Here is a 20376-nt window from a genome sequence, read left to right on the forward strand (position 1 = left end):
GCTTACTCTTAGATAAAAGCTGGAGCCACAATGGACTATCAATTGGAGTATCCTTATAATCATAGCGACTTCTGTCATATCCTCTCCTACTCCTTATTCCAAAAGCTACTGGTTTAGAATGAGGATCGACTACAGGATCGCTTGATTGAGACTACATGTCTTTATTTTCTATTATTTTGAGTAATTCTTTCATCGTATCATTCAAATGGATATTCTCCATTGTTAGCTCCTTTATTTAGTTTGCTTGAATAATGCAGTTAAAACATTCCTTATTACTTTGTCTTCCTGCTTTGGTGTCATCAAATTGTGATGCCTCCATTGGACGTGGAATGTCGTCAATGAAATCAAAGTTCTCAATCAATGCTTTTTCATATTGGGTAGGGATTAGTTCAATCATAACCTGTCAAATTATAAAAACAAATGTAAAAAAACTGCATATTAACCAAATAGGTGATAGTCTTCAATATTTACCTCTTTAGATGAGACTCGTCGAACAAAGCCCTCACTTTACTAATATGTGAAGGAATATTTCTCCACTTATTTATTTGTGCTCCTTCAATATTATATGATTTCTGGATTAGAACATGCTCTAAAATCATACATGTTTCATCATCACAAATGTTACATATTCATACATATACATAAAATGTTATCAAATTTACCATAAAAAATAAACTCATTGTCAAATGACCAACAAATCCCTTTAGGTAAGGGAAGTTGGTGTTACAGTGTATTGTCTGAATTAATGAAAATGTCTCCAATCTTAGGTAATTGTGGAGATATAAATTCATGGATGACTTCAACCTAGTTGAATCTAACAAGATGGTCAACATCATCTACGATATCTATAAGACCTAAAGGGACCTTACATGTACTAGAAGAAAATAATATGCAAACAAATATATACAAAATGTAGAATTTGTAAAATAACAAAACATCATCATCTACTTTAACGCGATTGACATAAAATTTAAATAACTAATCAATTCTTGATTTGGTAGTTTTTTTTTATTTGAGAAGTAAGTTAGAAAGAGGTCACCCGATGCTTTAGTTAAATTAATCGAAACCGAAGCACCTCAGTCTGCAATACCAAGCAACAAAGAAACATCTCTTCTAGTGAAGGCAACTGGTATAACTGAAAACTTAAATGATTAGTTATCTTCTATGACAAGATAAATATTATATAGGATATAAATCATGCCCAACGTATCAGGCCCATTTGGGCCTGATATAGGATCATTTCAAGCCCTTGTTTGCCATGATATCCCAATACCCCGATGGCTAAAATGAATAAATATTAAGATTTCCAAACTATTTTATTTTACTATACTACTACTTCATGCTTAAAATGTTGGTGCAGCGGAGGCCGGCAAGAAGGGATGAATTGCCTGTGAAATTAAACTATACCCTCCTCAAAGATTTCAACTCAAAAATACAGCAACAATAATAAAATTAAAACAGAAATAAAAGAGGAGACAGAAGTTTAACTTGGTTACAACCAAGACGGTTGTTAATCCAAGGTAGTCGAAGATCGCACTAGCAGAGTCTTCTTCACTGTAGGCGGAGAAGCCTTTTTACACACTTAGAATGCTCACTAGTTGCTAGGAATTGATTACAGAGTTTAGTTCTGAGTTGATTCCTATTTCCTAGCTCCAGGCGCCTTTATATAGCTCCTAGAAAGTCTATCCCGAGGGTCCAAGGCACCTCCAATAAGGTTCAAGGCACCTCCAACTCGTTGAGTGGATAGAATTCAATCCTGTTCTCGAACGATCATTTTGACCAGCTTAGAGGCGCCTCCAACAGTATTGAAGGCGCCTCCAAGGTGGAGGACTGTGCAGGCGCCTCTAACACTTCCTTTAAGGCGCCTACAGCTCGCTCTTTAGCTCCTTTTGACTTTGTTTCAGCCTCCGAAGCTCCGATAACTTGGGTGATTGTGGCCAACCGGAATAGGGCTCACCCGAACCCAATTCCCGACCTTTTCCTCGAGCAGCCTTCCTCCCCGGCTTAACGTCCCTCGAACGCCGCATACATTCTTCTCGCTCACCGGTGTACTCTTCCGCAGCTCTCTCGTCCTTTGGACGCACCGAGCCCGTCGGCTCCCTTCCCGTACCGTCCTTCTCGTAGTTGCGTCTTCTGCTCGACTTCCTACGCTCCTAAGCTCCTGCACACTCAGACACAGGGATCAAATACAAAGCAAGACCTAACTAACTTGGTTGATAACATCAAAACGATCACGGGGTTCAACAATCTCCCATTTTTTTATGTGCATCAACCCAAGTTCAAGTTAGGGTAAAAATAGACAAACAGTAATTTTAAAGAAAATTACTAAACTAACATGTTAAGCATAAATTTGTAATAAATAAAATTGCAACTAATTAATTAAGAGTTTAAACAAAAGTTTTCAAAAATATTTTTAAAACTCAGAGTTTCGAAAAAAAAATTTCTCTTCCCCTAAACTTGTACCTTTCTCTCCCCCTTTGATCACAGCAAAAACGAGGTCATAATAGGAGAATATGATATTTTTAAAAAAAATATTTAGCAAAATTTTAAGTTAGAAAAATTTCTAAGCAAGATGAATTTTTCCAAAAATATCTAAGAAAAAATGAATGTTTTGAGTTTTCCAGAAAAAATTTCTAATTAAACTGAATTTTTAGAATTTTTAAAATAATTTCTAAGTAAAAATGAATTTTTAAAATTTTTCAAAAAATATTTGAAAAACTTTCAAAGGATTATTTAGTTCTAGTTTTAATGCTTTTTCAGAAAGTTAATTAAACATTTTATTTCAATATTTCAGCTTCCATGTCGTGGCGAGGCACTAGGCCTTCTTGATTATGGGAGCAACAACCACTTCCTTAGATAAAGCTTCATAAAGAAATTTTAACATTTAATTTTTCTTCTGAAAGTCTTAAAAAAAATTAATTTAGCATAGATTTTGGAACCTAATAGAGGTTCCTTCCTATAGGATTATTCAAAAATTTAGGGGGTACATAATTTCTGGGAACTTTCCTAAGTTGTCCCTGATGTTTTCTAATATACCAATTCAATTTTCTATAAATTCTTAATTTTGATTTTGGAAATTTATTTAAGCATGCATCATTATTCTTCAATTTCTCAATTTCAACTTTTAATTTTTCATTTTCTAATTTTAGATTATCATACATTTCTAGTGGGCATGCTTTTGCTAGGTTCAATTTCAATTCAACATTTTCTTTTTCTAATTTGAATAAATCTTTAGAAAGAGATTTAATAAATTAAAATGATTGAGTAGGGGTTAGATTACGTACCTGACTCGGTGATGCTCCCCCTTCATCGTCACTTTCTTCGTCTGAAGTTCCTCCCCCTTCATCTATGCTCATTTCTGAGCTTGACTCTTCTTCCAGCTAATGGCTAGCCATTAGTGCTAACCCAGAAAAGACTTCGACGTCTGATTCAGAAGAAGATGAATCTAACCAAGTGACCTTCAGGTTCTTGTACTTGGAGGATTCTGGTTTCTTGTACTTTGTCTTTTCCTTCTCTTTCTCCTTTTTCTTTAATTTTGGGCAGTCATCTTTGATGTGCCCTTCTTCGTTGCAGTTGTAACAACAAACCGTTCTTTTTCTTTGTTGATGTCTCTTTGTCTGCGGTCTAAATTTATTAGAATTAAAAAACTTATTAAAACGCTTTACCAGTAGTGTCGCTTCCGATTGGTCGATCAAGGCTTCCGAGTCAGAATCGTTTGTTCTTGCCTTTAATGCAATGTTCTGACTTGCTTTCTCCACTTCATTAGGCTCTGTAATCCAAGATTCGTGAAGTTTAAAAGTAGAAAACAAATTTTCTAAAGTACTTACCTCGAAGTCCTTAGAGATGGAGTATGTATCTACTAAGGAGGTCCACTCTGGAGTTCTGGGGAAGGCGTTGAGCGCATACCGGATCGAGTCCCGGTTCGTTACTTCTTCTCCAAGGTTGCTTAATTGAGTGATTAGCTCCTTAATCATTACTTGGAGTTGCGCTAACTTCTCGCCTTGGTTCATCCGGATGTTCGTAAGTTGAGTCCGGAGGATATCGTGTCTTGCAAGCTTTGCTTCGGATGTACCTTCGTGAAGCTCCAGGAATTTTTCCCAGAGGTCTTTCGCGGAGTCGTAGCTTCCGATTCGACTTACCTCTTGTGGTGGCAGCACACTAAGCAGGTGGAACTCTGCCTTTCCGTTGGCGACAAACTCGGCTTGCTCCTTCTTGCTCCACTGAGGCTCTTCTTTGTCTTTCGGAACTTCAAAACCATATTTCATAGTTAGTAAAATATCGAAGTCGGTTTTAAAAAATACCTCCATCCAGCATTTCTATGTCGCGAAGTCTCCGTCAAACTTCGGGGGATGAATATTCGCTCTGACCATCGTCTTGATCGTTGTGCTTCAGTCGGCGGTTAGTTCTTCTGAGGCGGTCTCGCTCTGATATCAATTGTTGGTGCAACGGAGACCGACAAGAGGGGGGTAAATTGCCTGTGAAATTAAACTATACCCTCCTCAAAGCTTTCAACTCAAAAATACAGCAACAATAATAAAATTAAAACAGAAATAAAAGAGGAGACAGAAGTTTAACTTAGTTACAACCAAGACGGTTGTTAATCTAAGGCAGTCGAAAATCGCACTAGCAGAGTCTCCTTCACTGTAGGCAGAGAAACCTTTTTACACACTTAGAATGCTCACTAGTGCTAGGAATTGATTACAGAGTTTAGTTCTGAGTTGATTCCTATTTCCTAGCTCCAGGGGCCTTTATATAGCTCCTGGGAAGTCTATCCCGAGGGTCCAAAACGCCTCCAATAAGGTTCAAGGCGCCTCCAACTCGGTGAGTGGATAGAATTCTATCCTGTGCTCGAAGGGTCATTTTGACCAGCTTGGAGGCGCCTCCAATAGTATTGAAGGCGCCTCCATTGTTGAAGGCGCCTCCAGCACTTCCTTTAAGGTGCCTACAGCTTGCTCTTTAGCTCCTTTTGACTTTGTTTCAGCCTCCGAAGCTACGATAACTTGGGTGATTGCGGTCAACCGGAATAGGGCTCACCCGAACCCAATTCCCGGCCTTTTCCTCGAGCAGCCTTCCTCCCTAGCTTAACGTCCCTCGAACGCCGCACACGTTCTTCTCGCCCACCGGTGTACTCTTCAGCAACTCTCTCGTCCTTCGGACGTACCGAGCCCGTCGGCTCCCTTCCCGTGCCGTCCTTCTCACTAGCTGCGTCTTCCGCTCGACTTCCTGCGCTCCTAAGCTTCTACACACTCAGACACAGGGATCAAACACAAAGCAAGACCTAACTAACTTGGTTGATCACATCAAACCGACCACGGGGTTCAACATAAAATTCACAATTATAAATTATACCTAAGAATCTAAAAATTTAAGAAGTTGAATCCTAATTTTGAAATATATTGACCAATATACTATGAATATACTGCATATCTTGTATGTATAAGAAAATACTAAAAGGGGAATGTTCCATCATTACTATGTGTCGATTATGTAAAATAATAGATCTATAATATCTTCCTGTCTTTGTGGATACTTTAAAAAACTATTAAAGTGACATAATACATTGTTCCAATGCATTTTTTGTCCAAACTGGTTGAGCCTTTGCAAATACGATAGTTTCAAAGATGATACCTTTACGGATAATTGAACAGCAGAGGATGAAACACCCAACTCACTTCCTTGTGCCATTATAAAATGAGAGTATTGATGAAAACCCTAAACCTTCACTGCAAAGATGCGATCAATGTGGATTTTCATTGGAAACCCTTGATGTTGCCTTAGGGACATACGAAGACACTTATGTAGGTTTTCGATAGGGGGACGATCTCGTAATTAAATAGAGCGAAAAAATTTTACAATCGGAGAGTCAAGAAAAGCAAGACACGTGTTGAGAGAGAAAAGGAGAAAAATGTTTAGGCCATTAGCATCCGAATCATTAATTAAATTTTTAAATCAAAACAATTCAAGTAGCTTCGGGCGCCTTAAAAAATAAGGAGGGAAAGGTGATGTTAGTAGGAGAGGAGGGGCAGAAGGGGAATTTCATATATTTTATTATGCCCTTTGATAAATATAAAATCATAATACACTTTTGGTGAATTTTATAATACGTTTTTTTGATAAATTATCGAAAAGATAGAGAATTAAAACACTATTCATGTTTTATTCCAAGTCAAAGGGTATTCATTTAATCAAGTAAAACACATTTAAAAGGAGTACATAATTTTAAATATTAAACTGTCAGTGAGATATTTTTTAAAATAATTTATAAAAGATGGGTTATTTTGACAATATAAATAAAACAGTTCTTTTCTGCTAAAATAAAACTACGTCAGTATCTAATAAGCGGACCCGAATCCGAATCCGAATCCGCATTTTATCCGAAATCAGAAGAATGACCTGGATCCTGTCCGATAATCCTTGCGAATTTGCCTTGGAATTTAGCCATCACAGCCATAAATGAGCTATTATGCTTCTCATATCAACCGTTTGATCATATTTTCAAGAAATCACAGTGGAAGACGATCCCCGGTAGTTGCGATCCACTAGAAACCTGCCTCACGTACTCAATGATGCCATTTAAACGGAAATCCCTAAAAATAGTGAGAGAAAAAGAATTATTTCAAAGATTAATAATAATTGAAAGGGCAGCCAGGTCGAAATTCCAGCGACGCAAAGGAGCCGACTCTCCTGTCTTCATTAGGGTTTCGTGCTTCCCATTCTAACCCCGAATCGCTTTCTAAAAGAGATCGTCTCGTAGATCCCCCTTTTTCTTCATCCGCCAGTGATTCGTTGCGTTCCTCGGATCGGTCGTTTACTCGTTTAACGTTTATCGGATTGTGTTGTATGGCTGGCTTGAAGAAGTCGAAGAGGGTTTCCTGGGCCAGAGAGTTGAATCAGGTAACCATCGAACTGGATCCATCTCGACGCTATGAATCTCCGGGAGTGTGCTGCTCTTGCTTTCAGTTGGTTGTTTGCTTGCCTTGTCCTTTCTCGTTTCTGGCCTAGTTTTTTGTTTTGGGGATTTGTTGGTCGAAAGCACCGATATATCGCTATGTTTGAGTTTGAGCTTGAGTTTTTCTGATTTTCTGATCCGATCTTTGGATTTCTTTTGTGTGTTTGATTGATAACTTAGACATTCCAAAGTTTAAAATCTCTGCTTCAGTGAAGTGATTTCCCGGTTTGTATTTGTGGTTGATTCTTCAATTGATTGTTTGGGAAGCATTGGGCGAAATGTTCAGCAGGAGTTCGATGGAGATGAGACAAGGCTAAAAATTATCTTTGACGGCAAAAAGGAATTAACACCATGGATGATTAATTAATCAATGTGACTAAAATATCAATTAACAATTGGGCATTATTATATGTACCAATTCATCCTGTGACTAAAAGTTGACACTTTGGATACTGATCAAACAATCAAATTAAAATTAGTAGACATTAGTAATTCCTACATATCTCAAGGTTTATTCTAAGGATACAACTGACCATGTCTCTTCCATAAATACTAAACATCAAAATGGAAAATTAGATAAATTGACAAATGCGATAACCAACCATCAACTAAGTTTTTTTTTTTTTTTTTTGGCAATTAACAAAGATCTTTTACATTATGGTTTCTTGTTAAATTGATATGAGATCACTAGTGGGGAGCAACTATTATGGCTGACTCCATTTTACGTGCAGAAAAAAAAAATACCATGTCAGTCCCCCCTCCTAAAAGAATTCCGTTATAGTTAATTTTTTTATAACAATTGACCTTAATCACAATCATCAAGAGATTGTCCATATAGGAAATCTATTACGTTATGGATGTTTGTTCTCATCGCTTGTTGAACATCACTCTTCTTGAACTTGCCTCATCTATGATCAACTAAACTAGTAGAAGTGAACAAGTAATATTTCCTACTAAACTTGAATTTTTGAGTCTTACTTTTATTTCTACTAAACTTGAATTTTTGAGTCTTACTTTTATTTCCACTTATTCTCTATTGATTTGTGTATTTGTGTTTGCTTATCATCCAATGTGATTTAGTATCTGGTATTGACTAGTCAAAACATATCTTGATCTATCATTTTAGAAATCCAATTAATAGTTTCTTAAAATGGTAATATAAGAACCTGTAATACAACTTTACCAACTAGTTCTTTGATCTTTTCAAAAATTAATTTTAGATTTAAGGCTTTATTGATTAAGGGAAAGCATCTATTTGTATACTAAAATTTATGTAAGTGTAATTAATGTTTAATTATGTAGTTAAGACAGATTGCTCGAAACTCAAGAGCATCTTCATCCTAGATCTTCTTGGTACATAATAATCCTGTACTGGTTAATAAACTCATTGACCAAACATGAGAGCAAGTAACATATTATTGTGACTTTCTCTCTGATGATCCTTGCCTTTTTTATCAAACTTTTATTGATATTAAAAAAAAAAGAGAATTTACCCAAATTGGAAGATGCCCAAATCAGGCCTCTCAATTTGAAATTTCCCAAATCAAGCTTCTCCATTTTATAGTGCTAAAATATCCTCCATTATATACCAAGCTATTTCACCAAACTACCTGATTCGAGAATATAGCTATTTAGTGAACTTGTGTAACTTAAATAATTCATTTTTTTTAATAAAATCAAGTGTTTTCTTAACAAACTTGGTGGAATGAAATTAATTAATAAGTTTTTCTTTTAAAATTTGGAAAATATATTGTATAGTATTTCATCTGACAACTTGATTAAACGATCGGGCTATTTGTTGAGATAATTCGTGTATCTGAATTAATTCATTTTTTAAAATAAAAAGATAAATACTTATTCTGTTAATTGGTATTCATATTTTTTTAACTTTTTTTTTACTGTTTCACTAATGATAAATTGATATTAATTAACTTTCCCCATTTTTGAAATTAAAAAAAATTACCATAAATTCAACTGGGCAATTGTATTCTTTTAATTTTTTTTTGCATTATTTCATTTCTTCAAGTTGTTTCATCAAAAAATGATTGGCAGGCTGTTGCTAAATAACTTAATGAACTGCAATAATTTAATTTATTTAAAAAAAAATAGAAAAGGGTAAACATCTACTTAATTTTAGTGCGTAATTGTCTTTATGAAAAGTGGGAAAATAATTAATTTTGCTAATTTCAGTACATCAATATATTTTCATCAAACAACTTGATGAGATGGCATTAATTTTTTCTTTGTTGATTTTTTTCAAACCACTCGTGATGTTTTATCAAATAGTTTGATTCTTGGATCTAGCATGAATCAAGTTGTTTTGCAAAACAATGGAGTGTATTCTGGTCATGAAAAATGGGGGAAGTTTGATTTTGGCATTTAGGAGTGAAGGAGTTTGATTTTGGTATTTCCTAATAATAGGGTCTTGATTTGGATAATTGTTCAAAAAATAATCTGTAACTTCAATTTTACTTAAAACGCTTTGCTACTAGAAACGCAGCTTCATCTGATGGCATGACTCTATCTTCTTCCTTTACCATAGGAATATCTCTGAATTGTAGAGGCATCCTTAATTGTGCTTACTGAGAGTGACATCTGTATCTCATAATCATTCTTCCCTAACTGTGCGAAGTAGTTGTTTTTTTGTCCACCTGATCTTGTTGCTAGCATCCAAAAGAAATCTTAAGAAACTAAACTAATTGGTTATCTGCCAATAGGGGTGTAATCGAGCTGAGCCAAACCGAACTCTTGAATGTTTGAGCTTGGCTCGTTTATAATCGAGCCGAGCTCGAGTTTTATTTAACGAATATATTCATGGCTCATGAGCTTATTCGAGTTTTTATCGAGCATAAGCGAACTTAATAAATATAAATTATAAATTTAAATATTCATTAAAAAAATAAATTATATATTTAGAAAAAATTATAATATTCTTATTAAAATTTATAATTTTATTCTAATAAAGAAATTTAATATATTTGTCTATATGTTTCATAAGTTGAGTGTAAAATCTATAAATTTAAGACCAAAATTATTATTTTTTTATTTAAAAGTTGATTTGTGAGCTTAACGAACATGTTCATGAGCTAACGAGTTGAATATTATGAAGTTTGAGTTTGGTTTGTTTATCTTAACGAGCCTCAATAAACGAGCTCAAACGAGCTTTTATCGAATCGAATTTCGAATAGCTCATGAGCGGTTTGGTTCATTTACATCTCTATTTGCCAATCCATTCCTTACATCACAAAGCTGCTAATATAACTTTTAAGTGGTACAGCTGGAAATTTTGAACAAATTTCATGGATATATATTTATAAGATGGAATGAAACTTTAGTCAATTTAATTTAACTAATGCCCTACTGAAGGCAAAAAAGAGTATAGTTGAAATCATGAAATGATGTTTATTGTAATAAACCTCTACTATAATTTTTTTTAAGAAAAGAAAAGAATACTTAGTCATGTTTAAAAGTGGGAATAATAAATTGTAAATTGACTTTCTTATGATTAGTAAGAAGGATAGAAAAATTTGTAAAGATTGCAAAGTTATCCCCGGATAAAGCGTAATTACTAACATAGGTTAGTAGGGTTGGATATACGCCTCAAGCATAATATCAATAGAAAGAAAATATATACAATTCTTAGAATTAAGTGGTGGAAATTAAAGGATGGAAAGCAAAATATATTTAAGGAAAAGGAGTACAAGTATTAGGTAAAATATTTGATGATTCTAATACGACATGGGATAAGATGGTATCAAAGTTGAAAATAGTAGATAGGGGAGTGTACTCGGTGAGTCAAAGGAACATGCACCACTAAATAAGGAATCTGGGTGGTGGAATGAGAAAGTACAAGAGAAAGGGAAGGAAAAATGAACAACTTATAAGGGATTATATATTTATAAGAATGAGAAAATTTTTTAAAAAATATACAATAGATAAGAAAGAGGCTAAGAAAGTAGTGAATGAAGCAAAGAATGGAACTTGTGAACGATTATATCAAAAATTGGATACAAAAGAAGGGGAAAGAAACATTTATAGAATAGCTAAAGTGAGAGAAAGGAAGATAAGAAATCTTATCCAAATAAATGTATTAAAGATGAATATAATATAGTACTAGTAAACGATGGAGAAATAAAAGAGCGGTGGAAGGGGTATTTTCGTCAACTTTTTAATGAAGGTTTAGGTGGCCAACCTAACTTAGGTAATTTAAGTAGGTAACCATAGAAATTTAAATTTTTATCGTAGAATGCAAACTTCAGAAACAGAACAACCTTTAAATAGAATACATAATGGAAACGTTGTTGGACCAAATGATATTCCAATAGAATGGAAGTGTTTAACGAAACAATGTATTGAATGTCTTACAAAATTATTTAACATGATATTGAAAATGAAAAAAATATCTGATCAATAGAGGATAAGTACTCTAGTTCTATTAATTGACTTTGAAAAAACTTATGATAGAGTTTCAATGGAAATTATATGGAGAATTCTAGAAAAGAGAGGTGTTAGCGTAATATATATTAAAATAATTAAGTATATATACGAGGATGTAACGACGAGTAAGGATGTAACGACCAGAGTAAAGACTTCAGGTGGAGGTAACTGAAGCATTTCCAATAAAGATAGGGTTACATCAAGGATCAGCTCTAAGAGCATCCACATCAGATATCCTATTCCAAAATTTTATCCTAAATTTTGGATAGAGTAGCTAAAAACCTTTGCATCAGTTACCCTATCCATTCGTTAAATTATGCATTTATGAACAGTAACTTCTCTAAATTTAGGGAATGAATTTCATTCCCTAAACATTATAGAGAAGAGAGAAAAAATAGGGAAGCTGATATATTATGTATTGAAAAGTGGATATCCAAATTTAATAAAGTAATTTTTTTTACTCTAAATTATGCATTTTGGATAGAGAAACTGGTATGGATGCTTTAAGTCCCTATCTTTTACACTAATTATGAACGAACTCACTACACGTTCAAAATATAGTATCGTGGTGTATGTTTGTAAATGATATTGTTTTGGTAGATGAAACACGTGAAGGAGTAAATGCTAAACTAGAATCTTGGTGGGAAACACTAGAAGAGTAAGGTTTTAGGCTTGGTAGAATAAAAACAGAATATATGGAATTTAAGTTTAGCAATATTAGACATAATGAGACAATTGTTAAGATAAGAGATGAGTTATTAGGATCATTTTTGCAAAACGATAAAGAGATTGAGAGAGATATCCTGCATAGAATACAAGCAGGATGATTGAAATGAAGGAGAGTATCAGGTGTTTTATGTGATTGTAAAGTATCTTTAAAACTTAAAGAAAGTTATACAAAATTGTAGTGGAGCTGAATATTGGACTATAACTCGAACACATGAGCAGAAGATGAGAGTTATAGAGATAAGGATATTAAGGTGGATGTGTGGACATACGAGGATGAACAGAATAAGAAATGAGAGCATTAGAGAGAAAGTCGGAGTTGCATCTATTAAAAAAAACTCCGAGAGACACGTTTAAGATGGTACGGTTATGTACTTAAACGACCAATAAGTGTTCCGGTTAGGCGATATTAAACTATGACAAACATGCATATCAAACGAGGAAGAGGTAGATCAAAAAAGATTTTGTTAGCAATAATAAAATAAAATAAAATTTATTTAAGTATAGATGATGATATAATAGGAGATAGAGCTACTTAAAAAGATTCATATAGCCGACCCCCATACTGGGATAAGGCTTGGTTGTTGTTGTAATAATATAAATTTTTAACAAATTTTGTATTATGTTGTTTTGAGGCAAAATCTTATTTTATGCCTTTGTCATTTGTTAAGCATTTTTTTCTTTCAGATTTGGAATAAAATTATGCTTGTCATACATAAAGAACATGCAATATTACTACTAAATTAAAAATGGATGTTAGTGAAAAAGGGGCATGTATTATAACTGCCATTCGGGCTGCTTTATATTTTGCGTTAATGATTTCTTAGGGAAATATTTTCAATCCCGCCTAATTGTATAAAATTTTCCAAAGATTTCAAATATTGCTTTTGCTTTTTCATGGATAAAATAGACATCTTAGAGAAAATCTTTTGTAGTTGAATAAATAGGTACACTAATGTCACTGAGTTGATTACTGAGAATTTAGTTGTTGGCAATGCATAAATATTGAAGTGTTCACATATGTGAAATGTCTGCCATTTTACCATTTTAACACTGCAAATCATTCTACTGTTTGATCATTTGTCTTAATTTTCTTTTTTTATTGATTTTTGAGCATATGCTTCAGGATCATAATATGGCAATTATACCTCATCAGAAATACATGGAATAATTCTTGAAATTAAATTATTACTCTCTTTTTTTCCGTCTGGACTGAAGTGTTCTAATTTCATTGTTTTTCCAAAAGAAATTTGATATTTGTAAGTCAAGTTACTGTAACGAATGTCAAGAGAAACTAACTGGGATATTGATATATGTCTCCATTCCATTCATTCCAAAGAATTGATCTTGAAAATTAACAGGTCAATTTTACAATAACAATAAGAATTTAATCAGTTGTTTTGGGATCCATAAGAATTTAAGGATCTGCTGTATGAATTTAATCTCTTCATTCTACATAAGGTTATATCTTTATTTTCTTTAGTTCTTTATTTTTTTTAGTAGGTTAGAAAGAGTTTTATGTGACTTCCTATGCTTACTATTTTATTGATTCAGTTCAGATAATCAGATGTTTTGGGATATGCTCGTCGTAATTTCATTGTCTTTTTACAAAATAAAAATGTTTTTAACTTTATTTTTGAGATTTTGCCAAACTAGAATTGATGGCTTGTATAGGATGACACTTGGGAAATTATGAATGCACACTTTCATGCCTAGGACATTTTCAAAGGACACATTTGACACAAGTCTGCTTGCAATTAATTCTTCAGCCGTGCACTGAGTCCACTGTCTGAATGGGTTATAGACTTGAAATTTCTCTTCAAAATTTTCATTCATGTTGTTTCTACTCCTTTTCTTCCATCATTAATCTTCTTGCCATATTTGTTAACCTCACACGTGACCCATAACTGTAAGATTAGAGTGACATGCTTTTACGTTTTTTGTTTTCCATCTCAATTGTTGATATGGATGACCATTATCTTTTCAACTTGTTTGTGCATTAATGGTGCATATCTTTCTTGCAACTCAGCTTTTACTCTTCAGTATTCTTTTTTAACTACAATGTAGTGGAAAAATAATGTCAAATCAGGCACCTATATCTAGCCTTTCCTTGCAATTTAAGTTTATAAGGCTATGACAATCAACTCAAATTTTTAGATGTTAGCATAACATAATGGATATTAAGGGTCAATCCATCAAATGCTAGTGTTGCCATGCGGGATCTTAATTAATATCTGAGCTTAACATAGCTAAGCATACTGTACCTCCATAGAGATTTGCCTCAGATCATGAATATCTAATAAAATCTACTTTAAATCTAGATTTGGCAGTCGAGACAAAACAAGATACTAAACACGTGCAAAGTAGGCACTATGAACTTAGTTTAAAATAATCATTATCAGCAATGCGTCATAATATAGGAACTACTACCCTGTGCAACAAATGCCTGTTCAATGTTATTGACCACGTTATTATATATATTGCATGAGCATGCATACACCAAAAGAAATCTGCTTTGTTATCAACATAAAATTGCTACATCATAAACTATAACAAAGTAGCATAAGTGTGGATTTAAAATAAGGTTGTGATGCTTCAGAAGCATGATGATATAGGAATTACTGGTCAATGAAATAACTGTCTATTTATTACAAAAATTACCTCGATGTTATGAAATAATCTACCACGTTAATATATTGCAACCAAACATACAGTTCAACCATCATATATAGTGTTTTAACATCTTTGCTACCAACACAAAATTGTTAATTTATAAACTATAATAAATTACTAATTCATTTGATATTCCAAGTAATTTTTATTTTTTTCCATTAACCCATCCAACACTCTTGTTCACCCAAGCCCCCATGTGACTTCTACCTCACCTTTTCACCTAAAGTTTTGTGGTCTGGATTGCCATTTTTAGTCATTTTTCTTCCCTATGCCATTTCTTGTCAATGTCATCTATTTGCAGTCAATGTTATTTCTTGTCATTAGTAAATAGCAATATGGAACAAAATTTCATTACTTATTTACAAACTTTAAGGATCATTCACTTCAGTTTCTCTGTCCTTATTTCTGCTTTGGCTAACTTGATTGGCATAAAATCTTATGATTACAAGGTTGGTAGAGAAGGATAATTATCTTTTTATGTTTGCATAAGAATTTAGATGTTTATTTTAATTCAATACTCTAGTGTGCTGATTTCTTAGTTCCTTTTAAAGGGCATCAGGCCTATTGTCTGTATATCTATTCAACTTCAAATTTGAATCAGAAGATGTATTATATTTGTTTTCCATTGCTAGATCCATCAAATGGATCCGATGTTTTGCCTTTAGTTACTGGTTGCAGTTTGCTTGTTCTCCCCTGGCAATTTTATTCTCTAGATGATAAACTTCTATAAGTTAGCAGAGTTAATTGTGATAGTTTTTCCTTTTGAACTGCAGGTAAGATTATTTTTAGCAGAGGATGCCCCTGCTCTCTCTGGATTGGGGACCCAAGACAATCTCCAAGCAAAGGGATCATGGTTATTGCATGCTTCTTGCATAAGCAATGATGATTCTTCCCTTCCTCCAGGTTTCGAATCACCTCATCCTGCATATCAGTTCAGATCTGAAATTGCAAAAATCCCTTTGGTCAAGTGGAAATGCCCTCTGAGAGTAAGGAATAATCTGTGTTCAGTTTGCATTTTTCAAAACATTTACTCATTCAGATTTTGTTGTGTCACATGGAGAGGCTTTTAACACTTTGTTTGGTTATCCTCAATTTTCCATTCCAGATACTTTTGAGTACAAAATGGTTAGTAGCTGCTGGAGCAGAAAGTGAAGAAGTTGCTGTGCAGAATCAAAGACAAGTGAGAGTGCTTGAATCAATCTATCCACGTTCAACTTCTATACCGCCCAAGTAAGTTGGTTTTTCTTGTTCTATGCGGTTTAAATGCCTTTTACCAGCCTTAATTTATCCCTCTGGATAAAAAAAATGCAGTCCTTCAGTTTCATCTGAGGTGCAAGACTCATTTTGGGATGATTCCCAAACACCTACAATTCCTATTAGTGCTGTTGAAGATGAAGATCCATCAGAACAATTAGAAATTGATCCACTGGACAGCCAGTTCCAACAAACTGCTCAGAATCTGCAGGGCTCGATCAGACGACAGGACATTCAAGATCATACTTCAGATACAGAACGCTCCCAAGTCTCTGCTTTGCAGGCTGCCCTAACCATGTCTCAGGGTGATACAACAGCTGCTAGGATTTTGGGCAGCACAGCACCTGACGTTGTTGCAGCTGCTTCTGCTGCATTCACAGCGATAATGAAAAGCAACGAGCAAGGAAGCATGATTGACCGTGATCTTTTGATTAGTATCCTCACCAATCCTAGTTTAGTGGAGAAGCTGGTTTCAGAGTATGGAGCTTCTAGAGAGTCTCAGCCAGCATTGGCTTCTTCTTCCACCCCATTTTCACATTCACCTCTACAAATCCAATCCCCAGCCCCACTTCCGCCTCCAGTAGGTCCTCCAATGAGTAACAATGCACCTCCCCTTCCAGTTTATCGAACTTCACAAATGTATTCTTTGCCTAGTTCAGTGCCACCCCCTGTTATGAATGCTCATGCGGCGCCATCGATTCCGATCCCTCCTAAACTTATGCCAGGTGCCCAAGTGGTAGTTAGAGATGCAAATTATTTGAAGAGCTTAGTCCAGCAGCATGGTGGTGAGAAGCAAGATACTTCTAGCTACCATAACAATATAGTGGCCGGGAATGTCGATCTAGTAAATGGTTCCAGTCACCAAAGAGAAGCAAGACCTAAGATCCCCAGGCCTTGTGCCTTCTTCAACACGCCTAAAGGATGTCGGCACGGTGCAAACTGCTCATATCAGCATGATCCTTCTCTACCACCGAGAACCCAGCAGCCCAGAGGATCTAAGAGGATTAAGTTAGATGGGGGGATTGTTTACAGGAATTAAGGGGGCTTTATGTTTGACATTCTTGTTCCTTTCTTGTTACTTCATAGTGTTCATTCATCTCGCTCGTAAATAGCAGCTCGCTCACTGCTTGCCACCATGTTCATATTTGTTCCTCCCTTGTTTTTGATCTTACGATTCGAAAATGTTGTTGTTAAGAATTGTGAATTTGTGACTCGGAGCTCATCATCTGCAGGTGAATTCAATATGATCAGTCAAGAAATCTGGCGATGATGTCTTGGTTAAATCTGTCTTATGAACTTCAGATGTTCGGTGGCTGATTGTATTCATGTAAAAAGATAATAATAATTGAGTTTAGTTCAATTTTAATCCACTTTAAAACTTTTAATAATTAAGTAAGCAATATATCATATTAATTAAGTAGAACTATCTTTAATTTTAAAATTATTATTTTTTGGGTCAAATCTTTCCTAACACTTGCTAATGATTGAACGGTTGGAATGAACCGTATATTCGCCGGTCCAATCACTCGGATCAATCTGCTCCTGTGCAAATAAAGGACGGTTCAAGAATATCAATTTGGTTGTCAAGTCCAAATGTGTTGATCCCCAAATAAACATGGTTGGTAAGACGTCATTTAAAGCATTAAAATTTAATTATATTTGTAACAAGACTTCAACTTATATATATATATATATATATATATATATATATATATATATAATAGTTTTTAATTATTTGCTAATATCATTCATCTAGTATTAGTTGAACCCTACTGTTTTGTTTTGCTAATTATAAGATAACACTATATTAAATTTTTAATTAAAACATAATTAATAAAATAAATTAACTCTTAATTTTTTTTAATATTACATAACTTTTTTATATTACCATTTGACAGTGCCAATGATGAGACGGTGCCTAAACGTGTGGACCGGCATGTTTCAACGAACAACCCACTTTTAAAAGATATTAAAATAATATCTTATTTATAATTTTCTATCTAAAATATTATTTTATTTTAAACCGATCTAACCACATGAATATAAATCGTACGCTTGGAGCAATTTTGATTAAAATAACTCTAAAAGATAGAGTTATTTTGATCAAATTTTTTTATTATTATTATTAAAATGGATTATTAAGATTTCAAATAAATCCAAGGGGTAAAATGAAACATTAGGAAACTTTCAGGTGCAATGTGATCTTTTCGTAATTAAAATTAAATCATCATAAATTATGAGCCAGCGGAATAAGTAGTAGTAGTATTATTATTTAAAAAGTGAATAATTATTTTATAATTAACTTGTTCACGTGAGACTAGGAAAAACAGTTAACATCCCCTTTAGTTAATTTAATAGTCGATTATAAGTTAATATATGATTTATCTCTCTTCGCATAACCTAAGAATTGAGGTGAGTGTAATCATGTTTTATTAAAAAAAAAAGAAAATAGTGTTAACCATGGGGCAAAGGTGATTATATTCGTCCTAATATCCCTGTCAATTCATCCTTAAATCATCACGAGAGAGATAAACTACAGTGACTGACTTGTATTAACTAGCCTCTATGAGTTGACACAATTATTATCTACATTAGTATTTATGTCAATAGCTCTTGGAATCAATTCCCAATGGATACACAATGTATCGTTGAGTGTCTGACCTCCTCCATATAAAGAATTGATGTGTTATGGCAACATGCTCCTAGATATTTACCTACCTGTATATAGCCATAGGGATGACAATACTAGATCGTTTGAAATAAACGATATCACATTTTAATTACTCTAATAGAAAATGGTATCAACTAAGAGGTCACACCTCGATCCTTTAATAGAGCATGTGTGGACGTCGAATTTGGTGAAAAACTTAGGGAGTATTTGATTTGTTTGCATTTATATTTTTATTTTAAAAAAAAATACTATTTTTTAATTTTTAGAAAATAATTTTTTTATATTTTTTATTTTCTTAGAAAATATTCTCTCTAAACCAACGTAGAAAATACAAATTAAATATATTTTTCATTTTCTTAAAAAATAAAAATAAAAAATAATATAAAAAAAATATAAACCAAACTCTCCTTATATTTGGCGGGTCTCAGTCGAAGTACTCACATGTGGAAAAAAAAAAATAAGAATTTTCATTCGCAGGCAAAGTACATATTTCGGTGTTGGACGACTTTATCGGAAAGGCACGATTACGGGATCGATCATCGACGTATTATTATTTTATTTCTAGATGTATCTAATGGTCGAATGAAAGGAAGGTTACTAGCCTTTAGGATTTAGTCCGGCACAGACTCGGTATCTGGATTAAAAATAAATAAATAAAAAAGAAAAACGTAAGATACAAGGGGAAAAGGCTAAAGTAGCACATGGTGGGGAACATGTCCCACGATCGAGTTGGATATAATTAAGATATTTAAAATTATATTAAATTAAATTGCCTTCTTCCATATTTATATGACAATAAATTAATTAAAGGCATCTTAGGACCCTTGTGCACATGCATGGACGTCTCATCCGCGCCGAACCCTACTATTTATTATTATTATTATTATTATCAAGTTCATAAGAAAGAAAGGGTGAAAATAAAATAAAAAATAAAAAGACGTCTAACACCCTTTTCATTCATTACTAAAAGAACGCTTTCGTTACAGCATGTTTTACTTTTCCAAATTGTCTTTATTTCTTAGGTTATCTTAGTAGCTATATAATTATAGTAGTTAGTGTTCATCTGGAATTGAAAAAAAAGTACGGTAAATTGTTATGGTTAGGGGTGAAATATCACCTTAATCTAGATAGCTGGTTCTCCTTAAAATGTATTAAGGCACAGTAATTAATTGGATATCTAGGTGTGAAGTACTGTTTCGGTGTGGGTTACAAGAGTTGTATCAAATTGAGGCGAACACTCAATATTATATATGACCCCTCGTCAAAAAAAAAAATAAATAAATAAGAGGGATCAAGGTCTGGTTTTTTAATTTTTCTTTTTGATTCGGTCATAAATATACTGTATAGAAATTTTCTTTTTTTGTAATGAATTAATCGGTCTTTTTTTTTTATATGAAGAAAATTTCATTGATTCTTTATTGTGAATCGTACAATTTTGATTGATTTTTTTCACTGATCATAACACGAGTGATTCAATAGATTTGGATTCCTATATATCCACTCATGTGGTACTTCATCATACGATTTATATAAGATCCATCTGTCTAAATATCATCATATACATTTAGAAAGCCGTATGCTTGGAAGAAGCTTGTACAGTTTGAAAAGGAATTTTTATTGATAAAAAGAAAGAATCCACTTCAATCGATATGTCCTTAGGCACAAC

General features: G+C 33.6%; 1 protein-coding gene across 1 annotated transcript; it reads left to right on the forward strand.

The window, feature by feature from the left end:
* Positions 1–6619: 6619 nt before the first annotated feature.
* On the forward strand, positions 6620–17243 carry LOC122054958 (zinc finger CCCH domain-containing protein 30-like). The gene is made up of 4 exons (XM_042616371.1): positions 6620–6894; positions 15559–15771; positions 15891–16015; positions 16097–17243. The coding sequence occupies exons 1-4, from the start codon at positions 6841–6843 to the stop codon at positions 17076–17078; spliced, it is 1374 nt and encodes a 457-aa protein (XP_042472305.1). The 5' UTR covers positions 6620–6840; the 3' UTR covers positions 17079–17243.
* Positions 17244–20376: the final 3133 nt, after the last annotated feature.

This window comes from Zingiber officinale, chromosome 1B (assembly GCF_018446385.1).
Source record: "Zingiber officinale cultivar Zhangliang chromosome 1B, Zo_v1.1, whole genome shotgun sequence".
NCBI classification, from domain to species: Eukaryota; Viridiplantae; Streptophyta; class Magnoliopsida; order Zingiberales; family Zingiberaceae; genus Zingiber; species Zingiber officinale.